The sequence below is a fragment of the Cardiocondyla obscurior genome, linkage group LG16 (assembly GCF_019399895.1).
Source record: "Cardiocondyla obscurior isolate alpha-2009 linkage group LG16, Cobs3.1, whole genome shotgun sequence".
NCBI classification, from domain to species: domain Eukaryota; kingdom Metazoa; phylum Arthropoda; class Insecta; order Hymenoptera; family Formicidae; genus Cardiocondyla; species Cardiocondyla obscurior.
The window spans coordinates 1312471-1334026 of NC_091879.1; the positions used below are offsets into that span (position 1 = coordinate 1312471).

The following is a 21556-nucleotide window of genomic DNA, read 5'->3' on the forward strand; positions in this document are numbered from 1 at the left end:
TTTTATGTGGCTAAGAAGCGAGTGCCAAAATAATCCAAGAAGAAGAAGCAGTTTTATCGCGAACGTTTGAATGCTTCTGAAAACAATATTAGAAGAGAAACAATGACGCAAAATTATAGTTACACGCCGGATTACTTTTCTCTGACAGATATTTTGTGCACCGAGGAACGAATGTCGTGCACAGTAGAAGTTACGTTACCTCGATTAGGTATGCTTTTTTGTATTTATACTTGTCAACTCTCATTATGTAATAACAATGTAGATAAAAAATTATATTCTTCATAAGGAAGCATTGCTCGATGTTGTATTTTGTTGCACGTATAGGTTTTTTGGATCCTTCTTCCGAGTCAGAGGATTTAAAGCAAGGTACAAAATTAGAGTTTCCACTGTGGTCAGCTCAACAGCTGAATGAGAAGTCAGTGGTCACTGTTGATATACCTAAAACCTACAAAAAGGGTTATAGGTATGTATGTGTCTGCAAAGTGAACTTAATTTCTATTAAAATGTAGAAAAGTTTTCCATTGATTTACTTCTCATATATGTATGTTGCAGAGAAATTTTATTAGCAGATGCTTGTACAGTTGTACTGAATAAATGGAACCCATATTATTATGAACTGGGAATGTATCTAAGTAAATTTAACAATAGCGATTGTGAAATGATAATTGACAGTTTACTATTGGTAAGTAGTGTCACATTACTTTAATTAATTTATTCATTAACTTGTATTTGCTAAATTGTGTATGTCTCAGACTTTCAGATCGCGATTTAGACTGATTATGGACTGGGCACAAAATCCTGTTTCTGATCCAATGCTCAATAACTTACTGCCAAGGTTAGAGAGAGATTTATTTCTTACGGGCAGAAAGGCTAAGCTGCAATTAAATGAATGGTTAAAAAAAGGTTCAAGTGTCATTGAAACTTCACAAAGTGCTGTAAATCTTAAAAAGCGAAAACGAACAGATTACGAATTAGATTGAAATTTACATACATTATATGTGTTAAGACAAAGTACAATTAATAATTATATATATTTACGCAATTTAACTTTTTTATACGATATTTAACAAACGCGATTGTAATATTAAATAAAATTTATTGTCTTATACGTTAAAACTACATGTCCCATTATTTAAAAATACAAATATATATCTGCGTAATTTATTACTTATTAAATAACAAAAATTTTATACGTATATACATATGTATATCTTTTATATCTGGAATCAGTCACATTCGAACTGTCAACAATATATAGAAAGGATCATACAACATAAAGTGATAATATCTATTTCACAACCCATGACTAAAAATTGTTAAAATATCTTAGAGCTATAAAACACTAATATATTACACTCTTTAGTGAAATATCATTTTATTATTAACAATGATAATCGCGTACGTATTTCTTTTTTCTGCCATTACTTCATATCTTATATTAAACGTTAATGTTTATTAAACTCTTCGTACAAAAATATAAAATATATATTTGCCGGGCTAATTTGCAGTATCTACGACTTATATTAAATGTCTTTTTATATAGTACTATGCGTTGTGAAACTTTGTTTATATACTGTATGTACGTATATGTACGTAATATTGCATACACATGGAAGACCATACAGAATATAATGATGCAAATACGGCACATGAATAAAAATTATTACAATAAAAAAAGTCCAATTGCAAAATTCAGATAAATGAAAAATAACCAGCAGTGGTTAAACAATATCAAGTAAAATATTTCTCAAATCTCGATTATTTAAAGTACTTACATATGTTGCATGAGTTTGTTTTTAGACCAAGGTCTGTCCGGTGCTTTCCAAATGAGAATGATTCGTTAGTTTCGATTATTCGCACATAATCATACTTGCACGTAATTATTTCCATGGTTCGTAAATGTTCTCACGTATCACTATAATATAACAATTACAGCTCTCATCTCCGAGTGACCGATGCATGTTTGCACGATCAACGTATAGTTTATATTACATTATAATTCGTACTCATACTTTACTATTTTGTTAATTTTACTATCTGATTATTATGCTATTGCTTTCTATCCGGCCGTAATGTCAGTGTTGACATCTCGCTAAAGACTAACACCGCGATAAGATGCACTAGCCATTTTTTGATTAGGCACAGGCTGTCGTGGCAAATCGGTTTATCGCGCGACACTCGCATGCGTAAAAAGGCCAAACGCCTGTGTATATTTCTCATCACTACTAACGGTAAATTGCATTGCAATGGCGCACTTTTCACTTTGCGCGGAACTCACGCACGACGAATATTTTAAGCGCGGGTCCCATCAAACTATTTTAAGACTATATCTACATAATGCTTACATGGACACAGCTACACTTGGAATGTTATACATTGCTGCATCATTTTATTTACACTACGTTACGAACTACAGTAACGTTATTCACCCGATTCGAACTGAGCATAGTAATAAAAAAAAAATGAAAAAACAATATTTCTCGTTGTATTAATGTTTCCTATCATTTCTGATTACTTAATTCAACTTACACATATATTTCTGTATGTACAGCAATAGTAAGTCGTATACGGCTTTACGTATCTTAAATCAAGGTTTGAAACCGATATTATTTTAATAAACTCAAATTTTGACGTCGTAAAATGGAAAGTACCAAGGATATTGATTTCTTTTTGGATACTAACGAAGACACGTTGAGATTGCCTCGGTTTCAGGTTCCATTCCAAATTAAGTTGCTGAAAGTTATAATTGTCAACTGTATAATTGTATTTTACTCGTTACCTTTCAGCCCTAGCGCGGACTTCAGAAACGACCTGAATACTGTCGCAACAGTAATAATAGCAATAATATTGGCAGGACACGATCTTATCGCTTATCACATTCATCTTGGTCGGCGATTAATCATTATCTGTACAGGTGCGGGTCTTGGCTGGATAATCAGCCGCAACTAGGAAACGTGATCGCGGTACGTCGCGTCGTTAATTTTATAATTACATAAAACGATATACTCTCACGAGCTCTTTTGCACGCTGCAGCACGTGTCGATCTTCCGTTTCTTCCTCTCGCCCCGCCTCGTTCCGCGAGCTAACGTCAACGATCACATTTCATTCGACGTAATACGCGCCGTTTTATTAATTGAGCAACAAGTTTTTTTTTTATTTTTTGAGCAGAATGTCGTTAGCTATTCAGCGATAAGCTCAGTTGCCGAGGTTAGTCAGAAGCTGGTCTCGGGTTCGAGGCTGGGCTCCTGCTTAAAATATCTAAAGTCCTGGTTCGGTGTGAGATCTCTCAGGATCATGACGGGCATCTGATCGGCTTGTGGGCTCAGATTGCCGGTGTTCGCTGGTGTCAGCGGGCTGCTAGGGCTTTCATTGCTGCTCATGTAGCTACCGGGCGCGGTGCTCGAGATCGGCAAGGTGGTAGCAGCCCCGTTCATCTCTGACGTAGTGCCGCCCAGGAATATCTCTTGAAGCAAATTGTCAATATGTGCGACCCCGAACAGCCTGACAAACTGGATCTGTTCGACCATCTGCCATGAAATTGACTGCAAGGCCGGCAGCATCAGCAGAATATCTCCGAAATGCCCGGGTAGATCACAGCGGTGATCGCTGATGTGATTCTCAAGCTTTATCTGAATGTTGTGACGAAGCTCTCGGACCGTTTTCTGATCGCTCAATCCTTTCGCATCTAAAAAAAAGAAAAAAAAATGAGAAATTTATAAAAGCGTAATTGTGCGCTAGTACAAAAATTTCTGTTCCTCGAAGGCTGCGATAATTCACTTTCGAGTTAACGTTACGTTAATTATAAATTCAACGACAAACGGAAATACTACGGAGAAATATTGAATTAATCGGCTTATTAAATCTTGGCACATCAACTGGAATGCGCAAATTTTTTTTTCCCCGCTCCGTCTCTCGCCGATTTCTATTAATAAGCGATGATTTGCGTTGTTTATGAAAGCCTCGCGAAACCGCGAGGCGTGATTGCCTCAACAAGACCGAATTGATCGCGAAGAGCACAGAGATTATTGCGAAGCGAATTGCATTCGATCTATATTAACGGCGCGCGTTTATTGTCTATCGCACGCGGCAGTGTTTCTTCTATTTCGTTTGATCCCGCGCGCATAATCTCTGTCGCGAACCACCGAACGATCCTTCGATGAGAACTTACTTGGGTCAAAGAACACGATGGCTTTGAGAAAAGCGAACTCCGTGTCGTCGATCTTGATCTTCTGAAACGGTTTTACCAGCTCGTCCATCACCCTGATGCCCACCTTGCTGATATCCAGATCCTGCTGATTGCTTCCTTCTACAAATTGCAATGATATTACTGATAGACGCGATTACGCCGTTGTTCCTTCGCTCGTTTCACAGAGACTGAGTCCGGCAAAAAGAGAAGAAAGGAAAAAAAGATACCTCCCCCTCGCAGATATTACCAAGCCGATGTTTGAAAATCGCTTTTCCGTCCCAACATCGTACAAAGTAAAAGCGGAAAATCGAAATCATTAGCAAAGCAAAGTGAAAAATCTCTTCTTAAATTTTTTTCTAAATCAAAGAAATTTTTTCCGCCTCGCTGAATGATTATTTGGAAACTCGGTTTGTGCGCGAAGCTACATTTGGAATTTTAAAATACAGACGAATAAGAGAAAAACTTTTTGCATCAGCTCAGTAAATGTAGTCGAACCGAACATTAATGTTCATGCATTAACATGCATTTTCAAAGTGGCACACAACAACATACGAATTCCGGACTCAGTTAACCACCTAAGCCCCGTAATTGTGCAACGATAGACAAGACATTCAGTTAATAGAAGAATAGATTGCCAGCCGGTTTAAATTAGTTATTACATTATAAAAGAAGCGCACATTATCCTGGCTAAAAATTTAAATCTCGAAATACGCCGGGGAAAAGCCGAAAAAGTTCTATTCTTTTCTTTTTTTTTTTTTTTTGGTCCCGGCAATAAAATATCCCAGTAGTTAGTAAAATTTTTGAATATGATAATTTGAATTTGAATTACAAAGAAATGAATGGCAAATCGATTGCAAGATGCAATTCAAATCCAAACTTACTAAAACTATTAATCTGTTACGCATGTGTTGCGCGTATGAAAAAATTGCTTTTTGTACTGAAAGTATTCGAACACTTGTAAACATGGATGTTAAAACTATGGCACTTTCTGACTTTCGAAAGAAATGTCTGTTGCTATTTATTGGCACGAAGCTAAAATTTAATTAGTGATAAAATAATAATTATTTCCTTATCCGTGCATTTATATAAATTTGTCGTAATTACAAAGATTTCGAACTGAATGAAGCGCGTGACCTCCAACACCAAATCTCTTTTCATTAAGTTAATTACAAAATGAGATAACATTCTGCCCGAAAATGTTTTACATTGTAAAATACGATTAGTTCGCGACAAGATACATGACGTGGCGCGACATTCCTTTTATCGATCGGCATAAATGAAACTTATCTTTATAATGGAAAAAAAAAAAAAAAGAAGTGATTTTTGATCAATGAGAAATTAGAATCGTGTAGATATTGGTAAACGGTATTTGTAACATTTTTAACGCACAGTACAAAAACAATCCAAGCACATTTAAAACATCGATATAGTAAAAAAAAAATATATATATATATATATATATATATATATATATATATAAAATATAAAAAAATTGTCGAACGCATTTATGGTATATTATGTAAAAGACTACACAACGCAAGAATATTTTTGTGTCTCGCGACTCACCATGTTAATCCGATAGGAAAGACCTGTGTATTTACCGATAAAATATTAAAATATTATGAAATCGTTGGCGTGCACGTGCCTTACGTACGTATCGACAAGAAAGCTATTTGTGGCCGAGCGAAGGCAATCACTAGCCTCGCACGAGAAAATCTTTCGTCTTCTCGCTGGCAGGATTGCCAGTTAAATAAATTGAGATGCGGTTTACGGTTTTATTACGGGAACGCGAAACAGGACGTAATGTTTTGGAGGTAAAGCAAGCGTTCGGGCAACGAAGAAATCGCGGCGTCCACGATTTACGTGAACGGCAGAATTACGTAAGCAAAAAGGTGAAGGTCGTTGCCGAATCGGATATTTAGACGAGAAGGTTCTCTTTCGTACCGCCGCGTCGGAGGGGAAAAGAAAAAAAAAAAAAAGAGAGAAAAAACGCTGGCGTAAGCTACACACAAAAGGACGGGTCGCTTCAATATCGTCTTTCGTCGACGCCAGTCAAGATAGTTCCGCCTGCCCTGATAAGAAACCACATATTTACGCTATCGGAATGTTTCCGAGATATTTTACATACGGTGGAAAATTGCATACACCGCATATTCACCGAAAAGATTATTATTTAAGCTCCGTGTTGAAACTAGAAAAAAAAAAAAAAAGACGAAGCCGGCTCTTTCATAAGTTTCGTAACCTTTCGCAGATTTATTCAAGTCAATTTAAATGTGAAGATGCACGACGCCGATGCAGAATAAAGAAATCGAAAATGTATTTTTAAAACAGTATAATTCTCCCATTAAGAGGTTCCTGTTTTATTCCGTTATTCATCATACTGAATTATGATATTAGAAGCAAAGGATCACGTGAATCTTTCACTGCGCCACATCGAGATGAATTGATCCTCTCGCACACCGTCGTGCGTCTTCAATAATGCAGATTGATGAAAATATCCCGAAAACTTCCCTGTCCAACTTACGGATTAATGAACATAACGGTAAATCTTGATTACTTATTGTGGAATCGATTAAAAAAAATGTATAATAGTTGAAATAACATACATATTTACCCAAATAAAATTTTCAGAATGTAATTTAATGTCGTGAGAAAAAAAAAAATAAAAAATAGAGAATGAAAAACCTGTCTTCCGTCATATTAAAATCTCAGACGCGAAAGGCGTTCTCCTGATTATCTTACCCGAGTATTTTGTCCTTATATTAATCACAGCACTTCGTTACTTCATACGCGTAAATGTCCTGACCGCAACGAGTTGCGCAACGCGTGCCGAGAGAAAAGTGCTCAAGATTTGCCTAGCATTCACCTCATGCGTCCCACCTTTATCCAGAAAGAGCCGTTACCAATCCCGAGGAACTCTTAAAAACGTATTCCCCTCCGTCCACCCTCCGCGAGCGCGTCGCGTTTTCTCGTCGTGTTTAACATCGTTATTTAGCGAAGCATACAAACGTTAACAAGTGTGAACGGAGCGCAAAAGCTGGCGTCAAACGCACTTACGAAACCACGTCGAGAGATATCTACGCGCATTTATGAACGCGGATCCAATGAGACGAATGGCCCGAGAGGATGCTGAGAAGCCGCGGTTCGACCGCTCGAAAGATCTCTCCGGCGCGAGACGTCTCACGGCCATTAATCTAACGCGGGTTTTTCCACGCTCGACATTGCCCGCTCCGTTCAGGGGAGGAAAAGTCCAAAGAAATATCCCGCACGACCCGATAGTTCCGCGAGCTCCACGTACCAGGACAATTTCTCATGATAATGCAATCGTTGCCGAGCAGCAACACGTCCGTGAAGTTCCTGCTACGCCTCGCCACTCCCAGTAACAGGTGCTCGCCAGCATGGGCCCTCAACAACGCGACCTGGTCGTCCAGCGACAGCGCTTTGAATTCGTCAAAACACTTGGCCCACTCGATCAAAATCAGTAATTGCTCCTTCATGCTATCGCACACGTCGTTTATCCCAGCTATCCGCTTTGTACTGAGGTCGATCTCGCCGGTCGGACTGTCTGGCTGCTGAAGCTGCACAAACCATTCCGACCGTCAAAGGAAGCAAACAATTTCAAAATGTACATTCGAGAGAAAAAAAAAAAGAGAAAAGGGATAATGTTTCCTTAGCGTAATATATTTTTTACAGAAGCGTGAAATAACTGAAATAAAAGGAACTAGTGAACACTCAATATTGAAATAAACGGTGGCGGATGAGCGGTGGGTCAAATTTTCATGCATGCGTTAACGAACGAAGAATCAAGCTTCATGAATATTCAATTCAGCTGGGGGTCAAGCCCTCGACTCACCTCTAACCCGGTAACTTGCTTGCTGAGCATTTCGGCGCGCGCGTCCGCTTTCACGACATCCTCCTTCGACGGACCCTTATTCTTGTCGGGTGGGTCCTCATTGCTAGGCCGCCGACAGCTTATCCGGTCCCTTTCGTTTTGCACGGCTGTGAAAATTAGCAGCACGTTTTCTCGATGCTCAACGTCAACTCTTCGCTCCACTGTTTCCGTATGCCTTTCGAGCGCAAAAGCTTGCGGCGCGCGATAAGCGAAAGAAAAAAAAAAAAGAAAACTCACCTTCTTTTTTCATACCGGCCCTAAAGCATTTCCGTAGTCGGCAATACCTACATTGATTTCGTTTGTCCCTGTCGATCGGACACTTCCTTTGAAATCTATTTAAAAACAGAAGAAGAAAAGAATAATTTTTTTTCTCTCTCTATTTTTTTTTTTTCTTTACATAAGCCTCGCTATGTTATTATACATCACTTCGAGCTTCGAAGTCATTAAAACGTTCATAAAAAATAGGTATTCGTCATTAAATTATCACAATACAGAAGTGTGATGATAATAAAAGTACCTGCATGTGTACTGATGATTTTTTCTAACCGATCGGCGAAAGAAACCCTTGCAACCGTCGCAGGATGCGGCACCATAATGCTTTCCCGTAGCGCGATCGCTACATATAGCACACGTTTGTGAAAGAGCGGCATGGACTCCTGGACCGGGTAGAGTTAGAACAGGACCACCCGCTGCTCCTGCACCCATGCCCAGATCCGCATCTATGGAATATAAAATAGACAAATTTTTATTTTATTTTATTTTATTTTTTACATTAATGCGCCATACAGTTTTTTGTGCTATTATTATATTAATATTTCAATTAAAACAAACTTTTAAATTTAAAATAATAAAGATTTCCAAATATTAGCTATGAAAAATGTAACAGGAAACATCTCGCAATACATATTTTATAGAAATTATAATATCCTACTTAAGTCTTCTAAAAATATCAAAGTATTAACATTAAAAATAAGAAAATTTCAAAACAAATTACCATAATGATATTAAATCGAAGAATTGCGCGTTAAATATTATTAAGTTATGATCCCCGACGGTGATATTATGCCATAGTTAATAAATTTTTACTGCGAGAATAATTTTAGATTATAATAACGTGGATATATCCGCCGATACTGGGTCAGTAGGGGTTAATTATGCAAATCATCGTAAACCTTGAAGAAATGCATACAACGATAATATAATATGAATGATAAACCGTGAATATTCAATTAAATTCAAGCTAAGATTTGTACAATGCATACATGAAAATAAATGCATTCGAGAATGTTTTTTTTCTAATTTTCATGGACGAGTCGTGTAATTGAATCTTCTTAGTCTTCGGCATCTAATCACTTTCTTACATAAAAAAAAAAAAAAAAAAAAAAAAACATATACATATGAAATTGACTTCTTAATTCACATAGAGTAAAATAAAATATTGCTAAGTGTGATACATTTATAATTTCAAAGAACTATTGACGTAATATAATATCGGGATAACGTGTGAACAGCTTAATACCTCACCGCACGAACGTTTAAATTCTTATTTTTAATTAACTCTCGTAAGTGCCTTCAAGAAATACCGGAGATACAGATGTTGCGCGAAAGACGTAGATCCGCGGCCTTGGAATAATTTATAACGTGCGATATAATAGAGTTAATTGATACGTGATATAATTTTTCTTCGTTCTTGTTCCCTCCAGCGAAACTTGCTCAATTCTCTCTTCTTTACTCTCTAATTAACAACGTGTGCAGACCGGTATTTAATTGTGAGAGATATTTGCTTACAGAATTCTATATATAATAACGCCAGACGAAAGGAAATCCCCAACGAGATCGGCCAGATTAAAAATCGCGATACTCTTCCGACCTCTCCCCTCCCCTTTTAATAAGTCTCGCGGCATTATTATCATCGCGAGACGTTATCGTCGCAAGTATAACGTACGTTTTAATTATTTTCAACATGCAAAATAATGAAAATTCAGCTGACATTCACTCTCGCGGCAAGAAACGAGCCGAACGAGAGAATCAATCAGCATCGCGGAGAAGCAGCGACAGGTGATGAGACTAACGATCATGTCTACAATAATTTTAAATAAAATATGATTTTTATTACAATTCCCGGTTCTATTTGCGCGTCGTATACGTAACATGAAAGCTAGGAAATTTCTGCAGTCTTATCGGCCGTATCGAATTTAATTTTGGAAGCAACGAAAAGCAACCGGAAGTTAGAAAAGTCTCCACGTTAATTCGCCGGTGCATAACTATGCTTTCGGTGAGAATTTTTAATTCGAAAGCTTGATCGATCAAGACGCACAAGCTCGCGGATCTGAAACTGGTAGTTTCTACGCGCGACAGAAAAATAGAGCGGAGCTTTCGAAATCGTTTGCGTAAGGACTGTATTTATGATCATATTTCCATAACCTCGCGATAGAACGTAGAAAAAACACTAGCAGTGTTACATAGGCGATCAGGGGGTAATTACGGTTTGCGGCAAATAATTATTCGAGAGAAGTGGGAAAAAAAAAAGAAAAAAAACCCACCGGCATGCACAATGCGGCACGTGTCGCTTGAATTATCGCCGCATGCACACAGACATTGGATTTATGTAGTAAATCTATTTTTCTGGGCGTAATAACTTACGTTCACAGTGGATATTTAGCGACCAAAGGCGGTTGTAAGATTCCATTCTAATGGAACACATCACGCTGATGACCAGCGCGAGCAAACTTAAGTAATCATTCTCATTTTTACTTTCTAGTGAAATTCTTTTCTTCCATCGCGGTTTTTTTTTTCTTTTTTTTTTTCTTTTAGTATACTTTACGATTAATTTAACGAGGCACCGAGACTTCTAAACGAGAAGTGAAAAAATTCCAGATTTTTGTATGCTCAGCATGATATCGTCGCGGCTACGGTGATATTTTCCCGAATCGAAGACCGGGTTGTGTTTATCGCTTCCGCAACCTTGGCATTAGGAAGGAAAACGGGGTATTATCGGATGTCCGGGAATCAGTCTCCTACCTTCATCCTCTCTCTTTCTCTCTCGCCGATCGAGGCGTCGCGAATTCCGGACTTTGGAACGGCTACAACGACGCCGCGAATACCCTTCGCCCCTAAGATCCCCGAGAACGCTATCATCTCTCGCCTAGACCAAACGGAGCCGCACCGTATGTGTGCCGAAGTCTAACATGGTGACCCGCATTCGTTCGCTCGCGTGCTACAATGCTGCAATGTACCTCGGTGAAGTTTGAGAGGAAAAAATCGTCCAGGCAACGCAGGGTCTTCCGAATAGAACTGCGTCCACCGCGAGATACGCAAAACGGAACGGGTGCGAGAAGATGAGAAATAAAATAGCGTTAGAAATAAAAATAAGCCCCGTCGCGACAAAGAAAATTATTACCGTACCATACAAAAGAAAAAAAAATAGAAAAAAAAAAAGAAAAAGCGGTATCCAGAACAAACTCACGTCAGCAGTGTTACGTGGTTTTGTGCGCTGTCTTGCGTCAGCAGATCGCTACTTCGCTGAAATTACAGTTAACACAAAAATCCTGGCCTACTTGAACGCGTCGAGGAATTTTTAAACGCTTGCCTTTGAGCGAACTCTCTTCATAAAATTATAAGTATAGCTGTTCGGGGGCTTTTCTCTTTCAAAAAAAAAAAAGAAGCGAGCGACCAGCCGCGTTACGTGATAATAATCGAAATAGACGTCCAAGTAATCAGTAACGCGGAACATCTTTAGAGGTCTACGTTAATTCAGTGAAAACGTTTGCGCGATCATCCTTCGCTCATCCTTCACCTATCTTCGTCTCGAGGACGTTCTTGCGAAGCCGAAACCCTCCCTCCTTCCGCGAGAAGCGCGTTGCGCTCACGCCAATCGGCGCTGCGCCCATAAATCACATATTCATAATCGTATGCTTCGCGCGTCGTTTATCTGCAATAGAGATGCGTCGAATTGAGGACAATCACGAGAAGAAGAGAAAGACAAGAGCCTGCGCCACGAAGATACAGTTCGCAGAAACGGTCGGATATCGAACGCGACACGTAATTTCTTCCGGTGAATAATTGAGCAAATCGGCTGACGTGTCTCGCTCCATTCCTCCCGCGTTTTATCTCGCTAAAAATTGCACTCGCAATCTCCATAAACCGAGATTAATCGGCGCGGAAGCCTTATCTCGTTTCTCGCGCGCGGCATTCCGCGACAATGCCGGCGCTGTTTGCGTCAGTCAATCACAGAGTTGTCCTATCATTTTTCTAAGAACCGCCAAGTCGAAGGTAACTTCACGGATCGCGAAGCCGGATGGTTAGTTGACTTTAGCGCGACTCCGATAATTTCGTTCGCTCACGTCGGGAAGCAAAATGATCAAACGGCGAGTGATAACAAAGGTGGAAGCTGATTCGGATTCCGTCGGTCGACCGACGTTGCAGCGTTTTGCGCGATAACTATCCGAGATCCTTGAAAATCGAGAGGCATTGTCCGTTAAGCTAAAATCAATTGAGCGACAGCCGGTTAATTACACGCCGTTTGATAGCTAATAAGGTACCATGAGCGGACATTGCGTTAACGTCGAGCCGGCGGAAAATTCGTAACGCCTGAAATATTTTTGCCTTACGCGGCGCTAAGCGTGCACGTGGACGGAACGCGGTGTGTCGCGAGCGGCCTTTCTTGAACAAAGTTTGCAGCTGACGAGTGCGAACCTTTTTCAGCTTTCCTCCCGATTACGTCGCTAGCGAGAAGAAAGGAAAAAAAAAGAAAAAAAAGGAGGGGGAGGAAGAAACAGCCGGAAAGCACGCCGCTTTCGTTCCTAGACGCGAGGGCCTTCTCGCGATGCGGTAATCGTGATAACGTAATTATCCTCTTAGTGCTCCTTTTCTCCCTTGATACCAGTGTTTCATGCTTTCACTTTCGTGCATCACTTTCGCCACGTTATCGTAACATGCAAAGTCGCCGCTTTTTCTTTTTTTTTTTCTTTCCTATCTTTTTATTTCTCAAGAATCCGACAAGTCAGATTCTACGCGCGAGATCGTTAAAGAGTTGACGAAAGAAGCGTCCTTTGACACTTGGCATTTCAATGCGTAACGCGACACCGCGATCCGCGTCAAGGGGAAGCAAAAAAAAAATTGCTCTTTTCTCCGGCCGTCTACGCAAAGAACCCCTCTCCGCCTTCAGGTGTTCAATTGATATCTACTTAAGTTAATGCAACGGCGCGATTACGACACGCGGCAGCCGTGTCGCGTGCGTGTCCTATTATGTTACGTAACGTCTCTCGGTTCCGACCGCGAGAAAATTAATGGATTCCAACTTAATACGCGCGGGGTAGCGCGGGGAAAGGAAAGGGACCGGCCACGCTGCGTCGTTCCTACCTTCTTCCTCTTTCTACACAGTAAAACAGCGCGGGCTAGACGCTCGTCATAGTGACACTGCGAATCAATTTGCAGGCTATTAATTATTTATGCATGCTCCGCCGGCGGAGTAAAACGCTTAAAGCCGCTCGACTCGTCGGTCTTTCCTTCTTCATTCTTTTTATTTTTTTCTTTTTAATTTTTTTTTCTTTTTTTTTTTCCTACTTTTGTAGATTTTCAGCGGTACACACGAGTATATTGCCCAGTTTACCTAGGCTGTTAGCGCAGTATTAGCATAGTCAAATAGCGGTATAAGGGAGGACGCGACCGAAGAAAAGAAACGACGTAATTACTCCGGGGCCAGCCTTAAAACGCGCCTTCCTGTTGACCAAATCGACCAGCAGCGTTCAATTCGAAACGTCAAACAGGAAACCGAACGTCCGTCGTACTTCCGTATCATCGCGCGGCTATTGTCTTTTGCCGTCGTTTAAATTTTCTGAATACGACGAGTCTTAATGCAAGCCGGGAAGGGTATACTCGCCTCGCGGTTTATCGAGTTATTCGGCGGCGGCACCGCGAATAAATCACATTTCCAGTCGCAAAAAAAAAAAAAAAAAAGAAAGAAACATTCATAACATTTTTAAATCGCAAATGTCACGCACTACAGCGTTTAATCCCAGACATATATTATGCTGTTTCGAAGCCGAGAAATTCAGAGACGCGCGATTGTCGCACGAACGTGATCCGAAGTATCTGCACGCCTCGCAAAAATCGACGGCGGATGAGCGCGTCATCATTTTAATTTTAGTCCTTTGTTTAAAAAAAAAATTAATAATAATAATAATAATAAGCCTGTATTTACAGCGCACTTTCCAATATAGTCTCATTAATAATTCATATTACGACCAATCATTAAAATAAGCGTAAGAATATTCCGTGGTGCGATTGTCTGTTGTGCAAATTCGGAATAAATAAACACTGTTAAATCCACGTTGTCAAAGATTTTCAGCCTTTCGCACCTGTCAAAACGGCGCGGTTTTACCCGCGACAAATCCCCGATATCTTTCGGTAATCTTCCGATCGGCGCAATCGGGCAAATCTACCCGCCGCGTATCAAATTAATATTTTTGTCGTTATCCAATCTTGATACGCGCGAAGAATATTCGAGGAAAACCGTGCCTCGCGGCGATAAGATTCCGGGACTCTTGACAAATCCTAAGTTAGCTCAACAGAATTTCGATTCAATAAAATCGCTTTAATCAACGCTGAGAATTACTGCAAAATTTAATTGCGCATGCAGATTACAGTCAAGTAGATCACATAGCGGTCGGTTTAAACTTTTTTTTTTTATTCGATGAGACATTGTTGAGTTATTATTAATTCTAGTCGCGCGTTCCTTTTAATTTCCATTTCGACAATTATGTTAATCTTTTACTACTGGTAGTAGGCGCGCAGGTGTATGCGTGTGCCTGTACGTGCCTATATTGATGCGTCAATCACACGCATGCAGACGCGCGTCACGATCCGGCGCCACTCGACATATGTAGAACGCACACATGCAGTAGCATATGATCAAGAACGTTTCATCCGACTGATAAAAACCCTAAAACTGTAATTTTCTAAATAATATTCAATGCTTTCGTAAACTACACGCAGTGTCCATTATTCTTTTTATTGAGAAAAAAAAGTCACGTGCGTTATTTTAATTTTATTTTAAATAACAATTATTAGTTGTGTTACATTAAAGAAAAGTAAATTTAAAAAGTGATATAACGAAAGCGATGATTTGTTATCACGTGAAGCAAATTATGTACCAATCTTCGCTATGTTAATATTAACCCGTCGTTCTTTCCCAAGTGTTTAATAAATTTTTTTTTCTTTTAAGAGTAAAATGTTAAAAAAAAAAAAACGTTGAAGATAAAAATATAAGAATTATGTTAACGCGGATACGCCACTGCCTTGTGCACTGTCTCTGTGTGTATATTCGCATTGCGACGCCGCTGACGATAACACGACGACGTGTCAACTGGAATGATAAGGGGCTTCTCTTTCTCTCTTTCTCTATCTCTGTCTTTCCCTGTCTACTTCTCTCTCGCACAGCAGAGATTTTTAATTGCGACGTTCTCTACCCGAGGAAGCGCTGCCGGCAAACCGAGGCTTAAGATCTATTTACTTTAGCTGCTTCCTTCTTTCTACATTTAAGATCAAACAGTTGTACGTTTCAGCCTTTAGAAAAAAGATGTAATGTAAAAAGCACATTTAACAATATTTCCGGATGTACAACCTAAAGATAGTCGCGATATCTCGAAACCGAAAGCTCTACACGATAGATAAAAAGAAAAAAAAAAAGGAAAAAAAAATTGTTTCTTCAGCGGAAGACCTTCAACGCCGCTTTTCTTTTTCTTTTCTTTAATAAAAAAAAATCTTCTTCGCATATTAAAATTGTTTCTATATAAAAATAACGCGTTTACATAAAATCAAAACCTTTTATTGCGCAATACTAACTTTCTAAGTTAACTACTTTCGACGGCTTCCTTTTTACTTTATTCTATTATTTTGCTCGCCGTTTCGATACATTTTACTTGCGGGAATGTTGAATGCGACAAACCTCGCTCTTTCTCGCTCGCGCAGTGAAATTATTTAAATTATCGTTCTCCGCCGATGTCATGAGTGATATATTCTAAAATGGAACAGCAAGTCACTCTCGAGCTCGCTTAATTAATCCGGAGACCGCCGATGCAACCGGACCTCGATACGCAGTGCGCAGCCACACACGGATGCGGAATGTCACGCGAAAACGCAAGTCACGTTTAGGTCATGGCACAATTAGATCGAACGCAAGCCGACGGCCGTCACGCGCGCAAAACCTCCTTCGGGATGATCGCCGTTGACGCTTCTAATCGTCTCCGGAAAGTTTTCAACCGCGCCGCGTATCGCGGAGATATTTTTCCTTTTTTTTTTCTCTCTTTTTTTTTACGCAATGTCGAATAAACAACCGGAATTGAAGAGCCCGGGTCAGATAGAGTGGTCCAGCTACTTCTTTAGGGAACTAAGAAATTAAATTTGCCGAAGCAATACGCGCGTTTTAAAAACGAGGCATGCAGATATTCGAAATAGGATAAAAACGTTGAACGACTTTTTTTTTTATTTATTTATTTTTTTTAAGAGAATTAATTAAACTCTTGATGGGTCAAGTTAATCGAAGAGTCTAACTTTTTTTTTTTTTTTAAGAAAATCTTAATTCGCACGCAATTGTTAATTTTTATTTCATGAAACGGTAAATTAAAAAAGTATCTACTGAAACAGGATTTGTATTATTAAAATAAAAAATGTGACTTATTGTTAGTAATAGACGACGCACGTTTATCAATTCAATGAATGTCTGCGATGATTTTTTGCATACACGTAATATGAATAATATGGAGTCTTACTTATCTGCGAGTTATCTGTCTCTGTCACACACGCACACTCATACAGCTGATTCATCAACTCCATTCGTTATACAATAAAATATTCCTATCAATTTTAAAGAAATTTCGATTATGTTTCCTAGCCCATTTTGCAGATCGTGTCTTACACGTTTCCTTCACTGAAATAGAATCTCGTTACGCAATCGCGAGACTAATTTGATGACTTTGCGATATTAGCAGAGTGGAAGATCGCAGAAGTTTCCGTGCGTTAAAATTAAACTTGGAAGAAAAAAAAAGAGAGAGAAAAAAAAAAAGGAAAGAAATATAAAAATAAAACGTCTCGGATTTATAACTTCATTGATCAACGTGAACTTTTTGTGCTCGCTTCAATAATAAAAATCCAATTACGGCGAACGTTCGTGACAGATCGGTTGTGGTGCGCGAAGCGAAAGTGACGCGTAACAGAGTTGATAAAGAATCTCAACATTGTCGCAATTGGAAAATGATACTTATCCCCTTACGATCCTCCGTTCGCAAACCATGACGAGAATGATACGATAATGCGACGCATGCAATGGAGAGGATAAAAAAGAAACGAGAGCGCACCTGCCAGGCCCATGACGACACTCTTTTTCCACCAATCGGTCTCCGTGCCGGTGCCCCTTTCGATCTCGACAAAATCGGCACTCTCTCGACCGCGGCCGCGATGTGTTTACTTTCTTATCCGCGCGCGATATAATCGAGAGATCAGTCCTGGATCGAACTCTTACGTTACGTCCGTCACCGGTCCACTCCCTCCTTTGTTTTCCTCCTCTCTGCTTTCCAGAGTGAAGCTTTAATATTCATACGACCCCGACGGATAATCCACCCCCGGTGTCGCCTCGTAAACGAAACGACGTGGACGAGCCCCGACGCGGTGCCGAAAAATACGCGGGACGATTGAAAAGCGACGATCGCGGCGGCGTTAATGACCTTCGCCAGACACCACGGCGACGGTCCGATGACGACTGGCAAACAGCTGTAAACGTACGCACGTTTTGCCGTCGTGCTTTGCCGCGATTCCGCCGATGGTGGGAGGCCCAGAGCTGCGAGCGCGAGCGTTGGGCGCGATCGCGACTCGCCGATCCTTCCGCGGATCCTTTACGAATGCCGAGGAGCGCGAGACGCCGCGGTCCTTTCGCGATTCCTCTCGAGGACGACTTCGGAGGAAGTTTCATTCTTTCTTTCTTTCTTTTTTTTTTTTTTTTCGATTTTAGGGAAAATTTTCGGCTTTTCGACTTCCCGTATCTCTCGACGATCTTAAGATACGGCTGCGAAATAAATTCAGAAGTATATGTGACGGAGATCGCGGTACGATACGATATCGTTTATCTGATTGCAACGAAAAACAGTCCGTTACGCGCGTGCGAGTCGAATAGTTCTTTATCGTTGCGACGACGGCCGCGGGTAGGTGCGTCTTTGTTATTCTGGCCTATTTATTCGCGAGAGAATTCCCTACAAAGCCAGGTGGCTCGGATGGCGTTGCGTCACTACGTTCTAGGGCCTGAGATCGGACGAAGCGCAATTGCAGCGTGCGATCTCTTTCGCGCGAGGACCTACGTAAGCGTCGGAGCGAGCTAAAAATACGGAAAAGAGGATGCGCTTTGTCAAATATACACCGCCTCCCGCATATGCACGCGTTTATCTCATTCATAGACTATACACGCTGCCGCTGCAGCTGCCGCGGAATTTTTAATCACGGCGCGGATCGATTAATTAATTACGATTCATTATCAATTATATGTATAGCAGATCTACGAAATGTAAATATTTAAAGTTTAAAGTCTAGTCTGAAATTTAATATAGAATAAAAATTTCTAGCGATCAACAGATATACATTTAAAGCAATAATTTATATTAAAAAAAATTAAAAAAATTAGTTTTACGCATCTGCTTAATGATCGAGTGTTCGACGTTTTTTCGTGCGCAAAACAGCATCGCGACGTTATATCCGCGTCATTCATTATTTTTCTTTCATCGGCACGCGCGGCTGACTCCATATCAGCCACCAGACGGTGACAAAGAGACTGCTGAGATTGCTTGCGTTTTTCGCGCGAACTCAGTCAACGCGAGACGACGTGTAACAAAGCTCCAGCTGGGTGGACGAATACCAGGGGATAAGGAGATAGGGGGCGAGAAGAGAGAAAGAGAGAATCAAAGTGAGTCAGTTTCCCTGCGATAAAGCACAATACATCGGAAAGCTCCTGTACCCGACCCGCACCGGCGAACAATGAGACAGCTAATGAAAGTGTGATTCACGCCACCCGTTTTCTTCACATTCGCCTCTTCCTCTTCCTATCGCGAGCTTACTCGCGCTCGCGCTTGGTATCGCAAAGAAAAAAAAATAAAATAAAAATGAAAACTACACGTAAACACGTAAAAGATTATGCGTGTAATTTTTTTCTTTCTTTCTTTTTTTTAATTCACCGGTGATTTAGCGTTGTTTGAAAAATCCGCGAAGGTGGCAAGCGACGATCGCGATAATTTCACGAGCGGAATAACAAATACCGAGAAAGCGGGATACATCGGGCGTAATAATGCCAGCCTAGTATCTTTGGACGTCTGCCGTATGTACTCTTAGATTTTCATATCGTGTCAGGCGAATTGTACGCGGCTGATTTCTGGGGCGTTAATTGCGAGATAAGTGCAGTAAACACGACAACATTTCGCTGTGATGTAATCGACGACATGTCCCGAGTTTCCTTTCTTAACAATTTCATATCTGTTAGATAAGTGCCTCTCGATTTGAAATCAATTTTATCGAGTTTATTGTTAGATGATACATATCATATCCACGCCCGAGTTGCGTGGGCATTCGAAAAAGAAGGGGATTTTTTCGAAAAGTATAAGTATGTATGTATATACTTCCAGTGTGATTATGATAAAAAAAAAAGAAAAAAAATTGCGACGTATATTAAAAGCACGACCTAACATACATCATTACAAATGATAACATGATCGTATTTAACGGCGGAATCCGTGAAACGATAGAGTTAATAGTTTATCTACCATTAGATAATACATCCAGTGTAAATCTGTCCAGATTAAAAAAAAAAACACACATTTTTTACAAGTAATATTCTTCACGATGCTTTTTTCTGTTTCAGTTTTGTATCAGAAGATTATTTACGTCAACGCAAATAATCCATCAAATCAAAAACTCAAGAAGTAAAAATGCAAATGTAAAATTTTATGTAACGCCCATTTGTAACATTCTTTTAAGTAAATTTTCATTAATATTCCGATTTTCGTCTTTATTTCTCGTTCTTAAATTTTAGTAATCTTGAGTTACTGAATTTCGGGTTTTTCTTTACGATCGTAAATATCATCGTTGAGTATGTGATACAGAAATGAAAAGATATATTCGTAATCTATCTGATATCATTTAAGTGCATTGATAACAGATTAATTCAAAACAGGTTAAATATATAGATAAAAAGATAAACTATTTTTTTTCCAACAAAAAGAAAATAAATTCTCACAAATTAGTTAATGGGCGCGCGTTACAAAAATCTTCAATGTCTCAAACATATTTTTACTTCGGCACTTAAAATTCATTAATTATAAAAAAAGTTATCAGGCATCTTTAAATACAACTTTTACGTGTGTGTGTTTTTTTTTTCCTCTCAAAAAGTAACACAATCTTTTTTCTGTTATTATAGAAATATGAACTCACAAGCCTCGAGATATTCACAAGCGCCGAAATCAACGTCTGGCTGGTCAATTATGTCGAAGGAAAAAGTATCGTCGTTGAGCTTCATCGCGGAGTGCTATTTCTTTCGCAGGTGACGATACGATGCGGAGCAAAAAAAAGAATTTACTCTCGAATTGAATGGACGAAACGTCAAATGCCGCGAGCACTACTATCACGAGTAGGGATTGGAGTGCGATTTGCGATGATCCGGAGGATCCTAGTCTCTAATCGTGGACATGGCTTCTCTCGGTGCCGAGGATACAACTACGTGGAGTCGCACAAAGTCACGGAGGAGCTGTGCACAACAATTTGATCTCGACGAACGCACTAAAGTGTAGGATAGAATTTTTCGTTTTGAGAGATCTCGCTGGGGTAGAGACGGTGCCTCGCAGTGGGAAAGAAGGAAGGGAGGATCCGGGAGGGGAGGAACGGCTCGGGACTGATAATCTAATCTTGTCCTTCTCGCCGTTACACTTATGCACGCGCGATGCACTATAGGTTCGTTGAAAAGTTTTCCAATGGAAACAATTCAGCAAAAAAAAGAGGGGAAAGAAGGAAGGCGTGATTGATGGCTGATCCTCACAAGGATCAAGAAAAAAAAAGGAAAAAAAAAAAAAAAGAGATGGATTAATGTCATACGGTACGCAAGCAAATATCTTAAGAACACAAAAGAATTTAATGTTTTTAAAAAGAACTTGCTTTTAACTACGGAAGATGTTTATCTCTCACGCTGAAGTACCGGAGGTTTTTTTTTGGGTACTTTGAGACTGTGCGCTACTGTATTTAATACGTTAAAAGCCAACGTCCTATTTTCGCGTCCCGTAATTACCGAACGAAAAAGAATCTCGTGGTAGAAACGATAGCTGAGGAGCGTGCGTTTTCGGTCCTCGCGGTGCAAAGCACTGTCGTACGTAACGTCAAACATTGTAAAAAGCGTCAAAGGCGCGTATCAACTTCGTACAACGGCGACTTAGTCGCGAAGATTATGTAAATGA

The 21556-nt window shown here is 39.8% G+C and overlaps 2 protein-coding genes across 8 annotated transcripts in view; one reads left to right on the forward strand and one right to left on the reverse strand.

The window, feature by feature from the left end:
• Positions 1-75: 75 nt before the first annotated feature.
• Positions 76-2161, forward strand: Psf3 (DNA replication complex GINS protein PSF3). The gene is made up of 4 exons (XM_070667782.1): positions 76-208; positions 325-463; positions 553-682; positions 753-2161. The coding sequence occupies exons 1-4, from the start codon at positions 103-105 to the stop codon at positions 978-980; spliced, it is 603 nt and encodes a 200-aa protein (XP_070523883.1). The 5' UTR covers positions 76-102; the 3' UTR covers positions 981-2161.
• Positions 1077-21556, reverse strand: part of Hnf4 (Hepatocyte nuclear factor 4) — a 28052-nt gene continuing 7572 nt past the window's right edge. For 2 of the 7 annotated variants that reach the window (XM_070667753.1, XM_070667752.1), the window contains 6 exons: positions 8596-8797; positions 8316-8410; positions 8040-8185; positions 7485-7764; positions 4169-4327; positions 1077-3685 (listed from right to left, as the gene is read on the reverse strand). In XM_070667753.1, the coding sequence (XP_070523854.1) occupies positions 3213-3685; positions 4169-4327; positions 7485-7764; positions 8040-8185; positions 8316-8410; positions 8596-8797 (1355 nt within the window). In that variant the 3' untranslated portion in view covers positions 1077-3212. Of the gene's footprint in view, positions 3686-4168; positions 4328-7484; positions 7765-8039; positions 8186-8315; positions 8411-8595; positions 8798-9072; positions 10693-10721; positions 14004-17434; positions 17861-20543; positions 21110-21556 lie in introns of those variants that run through there. The other 5 variants (XM_070667754.1, XM_070667757.1, XM_070667756.1 and 2 more) reach the window with 5 other exon arrangements.

Bases quoted from the DNA above. Each gene is read 5' to 3' on its own strand.
- Psf3 (XM_070667782.1), top strand. From the start codon at position 103: ATGACGCAAAATTATAGTTACACGCCGGATTACTTTTCTCTGACAGAT. The intron at 464-552 runs GTATGTATGTGT...TGTATGTTGCAG, and splicing joins ACCTACAAAAAGGGTTATAG to AGAAATTTTATTAGCAGATG. The intron at 683-752 runs GTAAGTAGTGTC...TGTATGTCTCAG, and splicing joins TAATTGACAGTTTACTATTG to ACTTTCAGATCGCGATTTAG.